Source organism: Lactuca serriola, chromosome 8 (genome assembly GCF_051521515.1).
Source record: "Lactuca serriola cultivar US96UC23 chromosome 8, Lser_US96UC23_V15, whole genome shotgun sequence".
NCBI classification, from domain to species: domain Eukaryota; kingdom Viridiplantae; phylum Streptophyta; class Magnoliopsida; order Asterales; family Asteraceae; genus Lactuca; species Lactuca serriola.
In genome coordinates this window covers 4,445,895-4,456,448 of record NC_136415.1, presented here as the reverse complement: position 1 = coordinate 4,456,448, position 10,554 = coordinate 4,445,895, and the positions used below count along the sequence as shown (strand labels likewise).

The window sequence follows — 10,554 nt, the reverse complement described above, 5'->3', positions numbered from 1 at the left end:
TAAACAGGGCAGCTTCGTCTCCAATGCCCCTTCTCTTGGAAATAAAAGCAAATTGACTCTCTTGGAACAGGACATGGAACTACTTCAAACATTGCCTTTCTCTTATGATCAAACTTTTCGATCATAGCATGTATTTCGTTGCCATTGTCTATTTCCATAGAGGTCTTGAAGGCAGATTCACCAATCAACTTTGCTTTTCTATTACGCCAAATCATTGCTGATTCAGCAGCAATAAGCATATAGGTGAGATCTATAAGGGGTCACGTCGTGGTTCATCATATAGTACTCTCTTACGAACTCACTATACGAGTTAGGAAGTGACTGAAGAACCCAATCAACATCCATCTCCTCATCGACAACAGATCCCATCATTCTTAGTCTATCAATGTGCGACTTCATTCCTAGGACGTGTGCACACACCGACTTTCCTTCTTTATGTTTACTTGCCAAAAGGGCTTGGGTGATATTGAACCTTTCAATTTTACAAGCTTATGGGTTAGGGAGAATAATTGGAGGAGGAGGAGGAAGTGAAGCATGATTTCTTGTTCCTCGATCGAATCGTGGAATATCATCTTCATGTGGAATGCTTGTTCCACAGGATTCGGGAAGACCATAGTTGTCGAACTTTGACATCTACAAAACGGGAGAAAACAAAATTCAAGTTAGTTGATAGATTGAGTCCTTAGTAAATCACCCAAATGAGATACTAAGGCTAGGACCCAACACAATATTCTACAACTCGGGAGAGGGATGCCGTAACCCTAATTGCAGAATATTTGAAGGTAAGTGAATGATGATTCACTAATTTCCACCATGAAAAACGAAAAAGAAATTTAAGTTTTAAATTTATGAAAACTCCCAGATTCTTTGAGATTCATTGAACTTTCAATGGCATATTTAAATCTCGATATGCCCCTCTTGTTTGTGACTGGGAAGTCGATTAGGGCATAAAACTACATATAACCTTTCCCTATATAGGGTTAGGTTCAATGGAAAATGAACAATTAGGGCAACATATGCTGGAACCAATGATCAAGTGACACGTGTCCATTTCTTTATTCATAAGCAATGTATTATGGAAGTTATTTATGTAGTTATTCCAAAGTGATGTGTTGTCATGCTTTCATTGGTTCCAACATGTGTTGCCCTAATTGTTTATTTTCCATATAACCTTTCCCTATATATATATATATATATATATATATATATATATATATATATATATATATATATATATATATATATATATATAGAACACCAATATAAGTTAAATCCATACAACTATCTTATGTGGTATGTTTACCTTGGGAATGGATTATTAATGACTTAGTAGGGTAATCAATTGTTGATTTTGTTCATATTTAGTCTTTTTTTTTGTACATCATATACCATACAACCTGTTATACACGTTCACATCCTAACTTTACGACTTGCTGCTGTAGGTAAAATGGTAATATGTGAACAACTTCAACAAATTAGATGATATATATTCTACAAAAATAGAAAGACTAATAAATGTGAAAAAAAGTACCTCCCCACCACCTCTCCCACCGCCACAATCGCCACAAGCACCACCTCCACCACCGCCTTTGCCACCACCTCCTTCATCGCCATTGCCTTCGCCTTCACCACCTACCGCCACCACCTCCTCCACCTATACCGACCGCCACCTGTTGGATCTATATGCTTAATAATCATTATTGAATGATATTGCTAATAACCTATGATTGTATATGGTTACACCTTAATCAAGTTGGCACATATTAAATATTTATTCTTATTATATGATTACTAATAAATAAAATCAAGTTTGTTATTTAATTATAGAATAGTTATTTTTTAATAAAATAATAATTCAATAGAGTAGAACTAGTTATTGTATCACATGGTATGATTTAATAAGTCATTTACAAGTTTTCGGCCACTTTGGTTACCACCTAACTTTATAACTACATGGACTAAACTAGTTCTTGAAATAAGTCAAACTTTTTCTCTTTTTTCTCTCACTAAAATTGTGACTTTCAAAGGGATTGATAGGTTGCTTTCCAACCTCCCACTTACGCATACATTACTTGTAGGATATCTGTACTTTACATTAAATGAAAGTATGGGCTAAAGATCTTACATGTGAGTATACAAAGTGTGAGTAATGCTTGCATTTTCACCATGAGTAATGCTTGCATTTTCACCGCTTCTTCTTTTTAGAAAAGTATAAAAGCCATAAGTTTCTTTCTACTTTCCCTTCCCCCCCCCCCTCCCCCCTCTTTTGAAGTTAGTGAAGAGTGTTACTTGTGTAGAAGTGGTTATCCTTTAGTGCTTAATTATGTCAATCACTTAAAGGCTTAAGAAGTCATAAATACAGAAGGGAACTAGTATTCCAAAGTGTCTTACTCTTGATGGTGTATACATATAGAGAAGTTCAAGCTTCTTGTTCTTATGCTATATTCATCAACTCCCCAATTCCAAATGGAATCAAATGCTCAAAATTTTGTCTTCTTAATATCCTTGTGTTGCTATAATTATTTCATCTAATTGGATCCTCTTGACGATTTTGTTAAATTGTCTAAAATTAACTAGTTATATATTTAGTCTTCTTTATATATATATATATTAAAGGGTAAATTACACCAATTGTCCCTCATGCATATGTCAGAAAGCGTTTTTAGTCCATATTTTCAAAAATTAACTCGAACCGTCCCTCGTTTGGTTTCAACTTGCACGCTTCATCCCTCAAAGGTGAATTTATTGCGAACTTAGTCCGTTCCAGAATTGAAATGAGGATAATACCCTTGTGTTTTTATTTTATAATTAATTTATTTTTACCCTTATTATTATTATATTTAAAAAAATATCCCCTTCACTTTCCTCACATTTTTAATCAGAAATAAACACACATATTCAATGAGAGGGAAAGTGCAGACACAAATCGTCAGCCACCACCATCGTCTCCACCTCCGGTGAACCTTTCTCTCCATGTATCACCATCTACATCCAATTCCGCCAGCCCCAGAAACGAGGATACCAATTTCATATCGATAGCTCTTCTCGGATTCTAATCTTCGATCTGTTTCTTTAACAGAAGAAGGTTAGGGATTTTCGATTTTGTTGTAATTGTTGTTTTTTCGATGTCTTGTTTAGTTGAAATAAACTCATCATAGTGACTCTGGTGATCTCCTCTCCGTATGGACCAAGACTCTCGGCGGTCCCCTTTCTGTTTCCACTGCACCTGTCACCTTTCTTTGAATCCAAATCATTGATGGAGATGTTGTTGAAAAAAAAGAGTAAAGTCTAGATCAATGGCATCATAAAGGTGGAGAGGTGGTTTCCGATGGGTTCTACATAGAGATGGAGACGTTGCCGCTGCCTAGGGTTTTGATCTGCCACCTAGGGTTTCTGATCAAGCTCCACCGCCTGTTTGGGGATCAGTAACATAAAAAATAAAGTGTGCATGATGAAAGGGTGGTTGTCGGAGGTCTGATTCTTCACGTTTTTTTGGTGGTTAGCATTATCGATATGAGGTTCTTCGAAAAGCAGTGGGATTTGGGGTGACCACCAATGCATTTGATTTTGAATCCTCTTTCTTATACTACGACTCGTGAGTTTCTATTTATAGGTTTATAGTTTGATTTTCAGGTTTAGGGTTTAGTTAGATTTGATTTCAGGTTCTTGTTTATTAAATTTAGGGGTCGTCGGATTTTTGGGAAGGAAAAATGTGGGATATGTTCAATGGTGATCGGACATAAGACACATCTTCCAAAATAGGTGGTGGGGGAGAAATAGGAGTGAAAAGTGGTGGTTTCTGGTGGTGGTTGACGGTGGTCATAGGTGGTGATAAGTGGTGGTAGTTGAAGTTGAGAAAGATCTGGGAAGAATTTTCACATTTAATCAATAATGGAGATGGTGTTTATATTTAATTAAATATTTTTTAATAGATTAATAATTTATAATTAATAAACATGTAAAAAAAGAAATAAATAAGGGCGAAAAGGTCTTTTTATGTCCAGAGGGACGAAGCATGCAAATTTTAAGCAAACGAGGGACGGTTCGAGTTAATTTTTGAAAATAGAGACTAAACACGCTTTCTGACATATACACGATGAACGATTAGTATAATTTATCCTATATTAAAAAAAGATCTTTTTTTTGGCTTCACAAAAACCATCACCACCACCTGTATCACTCCCTTCGCGATGGTGGAGGTAGTAGTTGAGGTGGCAGTGATGGTGACGAAGGTGGAGGTAGTGACGATGGCGGTAGTAGATGTAGTGGTAGTGGCGGTGACAGAGGTACAAACAACAGATGTGGCGACGACGATGGCGGAGGTATAGATAACAGAGGTGGCGGTGGCGGTGACGATGATGGTTATGGTGTTCAAGGTGTTCGGGGAATTCTTTTTATTCAAATTTAGTCATTTTCTTTTTATCTACCCTTTTACCTAAAGGTAGCAAGTCGCAAAGATTATATACAGATTAAATAAGTTGGATAGGAAAACAAAATCAACAATTCATTATCTATTAGACGTTTTTTTAGTTTTTTCAATTAAAAGGTATTTCTTGAATATTTTTGAAAGTTGTTTACCCTTTATTGACATTAACCCCTATTTAATAACATGATTTTGAAAAGAACGATTGCAGGCAAAACTCCTTTGCCGAGTTCTTCGGAAATGGGAGAGCACAAATAGGAAGACGCAGAGAATTTCGTCTGAAGATTCGCCGGAATTTAATCGGAGAGAACGAAATGGAGAAGGCGATGGCGTTGGCTCAGCAGCAACAACGACAACAAATGCAAAAACAGGTGTTGATACAACAACAACAGCAGCAACATCATCATCATCAACAACAGTTCCTTCTATTGCAACAAATCCAACAACAGCAGCAGGCCATTTCTCGCTTTCCTTCTAACATCGATTCCCATCTCCGGTCACCGTTGCATCCGATAAAAAATCAGCAACATCCACAAAACCCTAACCCTAATCACCTACAAAACCCTAACGCTTCAGTTTTACAACCCAATCGGTCACAAGGTCTTCCTCATACATCTCCTGCGCACCAGTCTGAATTGCATATGGCATATCAGGACGCTTGGCGTGTCTGTCATCCCGATTTCAAACGCCCTTTCTCTTCCTTAGAAGACGCTTGTGAGAGGTCTGTTTATTACACATAAGTGCTCCTTTTTCGTGAATGCATCTTCGTTATAATCCATAATTTTATCCATTCTGAACGCAAATATTCTGCACAAAGTGCGAGTTAATTTTTTGAATATAGTTTCCTTCGATCTGAGATCTCTGGGGACGAACACTTAAGTTACTTAGATCATATTAATACCATCAGATCTTCAGTTTGTTCATCTTATTCATGAGCATTTGATCCACTAAAAATTTAATTTACAAATTGTTTGTCAGTTATATCTTATTAATGTTTCTCATTGATTTCTCTCCAGGCTGCTACCTTACCATGTGGTTGCAGACTATGAAGCCGAGGAAGACGACAGAATCCTTGATTCTGATTCCACAGGGCAAGCATTATCTCGGTCACAGCAATGGGATCAAAACATTGCTAACAAAGTATCTGAATTCACTGCAACCTTTGAGAAACAAGTTCTTGCCTTCAATATCATCTCCCGAAAACGAGCCATGGGGGAATTCAGATCAGAAGAAAGATTATTGGTTGAACAGATGCTCCTTCAGGAAGAACGCCGAGCATTATTTGAAGCAAGGGCAGAAATGGAAACACGAGGGAGAGAAGCTCATGCGGCTAGTCTGCGCATGGCGGTTATTGCCCAAGCAGAACAGGCTCGAGCTGAGATGATGGCCAGGGCTCCAATTAGGGCTAATGCATTGGGAATGGGAGCTCATGAAATGGATCAAGAAGTTAATCATGATGAGATGATGAATGGATGGGGGGAGAATATACACAGAGATGAAAGAGAACCTTCTGAGGATTTTTTGAACGATGAAGAACGAGAAAATGGAGATATTGGTATGCAGAGTGATTGGCGTGAAGGGGGTGAATTTGATTTGAACATTAGGTAATCGTTGAAGCATAATTCTAGTTATAGTTCAACTTTTTTTTTTTTTTTTTTTTGTTTTTTGTTGCCTAAAGTCGAAACGAAACCCACATAATTTTGGTTTCGAACCCCTAAATGTCTTCCCATTTGTGGTTTTGAATTGTGTAAAGAGATGAAAATATCGATCGAATGAACAGATGTGTAGAAGTGAAAATCCATGGCAAAGATATTTGATGAATTTGCAATGCATAATAGCAAAGAGAAATCAAATATCCTCTCACATTTATCTTCCTAACATTTTTTCTATTTATTAGATCAAGACAAGTATCAAAACTAAGATAGAGAATTAGTGGATTCCATATGTCAATATTTGATATCCTTAGGAAGACAAGGAAGATAAATATGAACAAATGGCAGCAAGATATTTAATTTTTCAATAGCAAAATGAAGTAGTTGGAATGCAACTGAACAACCTCATATCATGTGAAACTTAGATATGGTATAAGATAGATATAAGAATTGTTTTATTGGTGAGGACAAATTTTGATTTTCGGGATAATCACCAAAATAATCATGTTTACATCTTTTATAGAATATGGGATTATCCCTAAAATCAACATTTGTCTTCACCAATGAAAGTATTCTTCTTATACCATGTTTACGTTTCTCATGATATGAGGTTCACTCGCGTTCCAACTATTTCATTTTGCAAATGAAAAATTAAATATTTTCATACCATTTGTTTCTATTTAGTTTTCTATTCCTATCAAATATTGACATTTGCAATCCATAAATTCTCTCTTTTAATTTTGATTTTTAATTTTGATATTTATCTTGATCAAATATTGACATGTGGAATCCACTCATCTGCAATGTTTTAGAATTTGTCATTTTTGAAATCTCCATTATGATTTTAGCACTTGATTTTTTCTTACAAAAAACATGTTTGGAAATTATTTTTTCCAGACTGAATCTGAATTTCATATTCCAGTATTATTTTCAAACATTTTTCCAACAAAAATGAGTTTTAAGTTTTAAATTTGATAAAAACAAAATTCGTTTTGTTTTTTCCCCCTTTTTAATGGTGTCATTTCTATGAATTTCCTTAAATGTTGTGGAAAGCAATATATCGGTGTTGAATTTCATATAATCGTATTTCAAAGTGCACATTTTTTTTAGTATACAATGTATATGTTGTAAAATCAAGTGACAAGTGACTGAGTTGTTATCTAACCATTAGAGTGCGAGCGGACGTCTGAAACTTGATCTTGGGTGAAACTTGATCTTTATGATTTAGTAGTAAGTAGGTGTGAGACCCATGTATTACATGCGTTCGTTTAAAAGAAAATTTAAATATAAAATTCAAAATATTTGAAAAGTTTGAATTTATAAGAAAAATATTGAATTATAAAAATTAAAGTGTTTTTTTTTTCTTTTTTCAATTTAAACAAATGATTTATATAAATAAATAAAGGAAATTAATGAAACTTTAATTTAGTAATTTTGAAATTAGAAGGGAGGTCCATTAATGAAATTGATATGCACTTATTATTATATTTAAATAATATATGGAATTTAATAAAATATAAAAACCATAAAATGACATGTGAAATAAAAATTAATTTAAAATAACCATAAAATTACATGTGGCAAAATGAATAATGTTAACGTTTCCTAACGGTCACGTTAAATGTAACAAAGACGTTATCGCCTTGGTTGAGACCCGGTCTTGGCTTCAGAGAGCCAAAGCTGAAGCGATAACTCATCTCTCGTCACAAGGGAAGAACATCCCATGTGATCTCCTTATTCACTCACAACCAGTGAGAAAGCAACAAATAGCCCAGGTGACGTCAGAACTGACGTCACCTGGCGGTTAGTTAGCGTGGATAACTCTCCCAGTAGGAGGAAGCCACGTTTCACGCTCACAAGGCACGGTCCCCACGATCCGTTAGTAACAGGTATAAAATGATCTCTTCCGTCTCAAGGGATAGATCCATCTTCTCTCTCACAGAACTTACCCTAAAATTATTTATCTCAGAAAACTAACTTGATCGTCGGAGTGACATCCCGGGAGAACACACGGTCGTCCTTTAACGGTTCTTTTGTGATTGTGTTCTCAGGCAAACACCCAAGTTAGATCCATCCTTCAGCATCCAAAATATCTGCAAACATGTCACAACATTTGGCGCCATCCGGACGTATCCTCAGAGTGATACAACCAATAGACGATGTAGGTTCCTTGCATAAGGGGGATCTAAGCCCAACAGTATCTGGGATGTTAGTAGAAGCTCTGTTCAGAACACACGAACCACTCCAGGTGTTGATGACACAGATCCCGCCAATTACGATAAGAACAACAGAACCAGGGCTCCAGAGCAATTTTCGGCAATTGTCATCAAATGTCTCATCACCTCAGATGGCGATATCACATCCCAATTTATTGTAGACGAATCTGTATAACGTGTAACGTCTGTGTTTCTGGGCTTGTCATTAATATGGATCTAATAGTCTAGGTTAACCTTTGTAACCCGTTTTGAAATAATAGAAGTGTATTATTTGAGTATTATGTGTTATGTGCTTAATTGTGTGTCTTAATTGAATTAAAAATAAAAATAAGCGTCAAAATAAAATGTTAGATAAAGCTGATATCTATGTATAATGGTGTAGTAGTTGAAATGAGGTTTCCGAATATAAAAAGAACGCTCAAATCTGACTTCGTATGAGCAAGTTATGATTTTCTAAAGTTTCGACTTAGCAGCATGCAGCCCGAATACTCGATTCGAGATCGAGTGATTGTTGGTTGAAACAATCTAAACGAGAATCGAAGATCTCGTTGATAGTAGTGCATTGGTGAAAAGACAGACGAAAACGGACGTCAGATGAAGAAGTTATGAATTTATAACGGAGTTTTCTTGTCCCGGCCTACTAAAAATAAATAATAAAAATAAAGTCAAAATTAGCCGACGGAGTCAAAACGAAAGTTGTAGAGCGTAGTCTCACCTACGCGTGGATATAAAGAACGTCGAAAATGGAGTTCGTATGAAGAAGATATGAATTTTCGAAGTTTATTAAATAATTAAAATTAAAATTTAATTATTAAATTCCGATATTATCCGAAGGAAGGGGGGGGAGTCATCGATCCGATCCGAAGTACGCCTAGTGTACCCCGATGCATGCACCGCCTCGGACTCGAGTGCTCCGATGACGCATGCAATGACGAACCGAGGCGTACGCCCTGCGTAAGGCAGTACGCCCAACATACTGCAAGGCCTCAGCCTCCTATAAAAGGGTTACGAGGGCAGCCGACTCCATTTGCCAAATTCTCTTCTCTTTCTCCCGTTTTGCATCGTTTTGCGTGCTAGAAGTATCCCGAATCCCCGATATCAATCCCAAGCCCCGAAGCAAGTTCCAAAGCCCCGAAGATCCCGAGAAGTGCAATTCCCGAGCCGAAGCTCTGCTCGCGAGAAGCCCGGTTTTTGTGAAGATCTTCCAGATCTACTGAAGAATACTACTTCTGCAAGTCGTTGTGCTGTCCGATCATCTTCTGATCATGTGAGTGTGTAGTTACTTTCTTCTAACGCATAATTATGAAGTATTTTATACGAAATACGTGTTATGTGTATAATTTTGTTGTTATGTGTGTGAATGTATAGTCACTTTCTTCTATCTCATAGATATGATTTATTCTCTATGAAATACGTGTTATGTGGGTGTGCCTCATCTGTTATGTGGAATATGTATTGAATGAGAATACTATACAGGTTTTAAACTATGTATAAAAATATATATTTTTATCTACTAATATGTAGGGTAGAACATGGGTAGATATTTGATATGTGATAAACAGATGAGAGGCCTCGATGTTGTTGTTGTTGATCTAGTTATTCAGCGGAGTATGGATAACGACCACAGACTCTTTCTAGACAGTCTTGTGGAACGCTAGCAGGTTCATAACTTGTAGGTGTTGTGAACGATGTGTTCACCGGTGTACTCTATCCCCCTCATGGTTACCTTTAGGATATCTATTGTTGAGGAAACCCCTTAGCAGTAATGTCTGTCCCGATGAAAATCCTAGATTAGGTCCCTTGAGATAGATGTTGTTTTAGGGACGTAAAGTGAGGATAACGGGAATGGGTAATCGGGATAGTGATTGGTTGGTGAGATTAAATATAATTTATTTATTGTGGGTTGAAAACCCTATATGCTCACTAGGCTCCCAAGCCTAACCCACTCAGTTTTATTCATATTACAGGTAGTGGAGCGAGGGCATAAGATGGTTGAATCATCAAGTTGTTTTGTTTACAAGTCTGTATATGTATATATTTGTTGAATGACTTGTAATGTTATCGTTTATGCTTTATGGTCTGTATCGGAACATGACATCCCGAGTTTTGATTATATAATGAGAATGCATCTCTTGATGAAATGCTTTGATAAATATTATTTTATCATATTTTGTTTTGGGAACAAATTCCGCAACTCTTTTAAATCAAAAAGATTTACTCTGAAATTATTTTAAAAAGCATAAATGAAATCGGTCTTTTCTGG

General features: G+C 36.3%; 1 protein-coding gene across 1 annotated transcript; it reads left to right on the top strand.

Moving 5' to 3' along the window:
• Nucleotides 1-4,626: 4,626 nt before the first annotated feature.
• Nucleotides 4,627-6,196, top strand: LOC145070764 (uncharacterized). Its single transcript, XM_079017726.1, has 2 exons — nucleotides 4,627-5,144; nucleotides 5,440-6,196. The coding sequence occupies exons 1-2, from the start codon at nucleotides 4,738-4,740 to the stop codon at nucleotides 6,029-6,031; spliced, it is 999 nt and encodes a 332-aa protein (XP_078873852.1). The 5' UTR covers nucleotides 4,627-4,737; the 3' UTR covers nucleotides 6,032-6,196.
• Nucleotides 6,197-10,554: the final 4,358 nt, after the last annotated feature.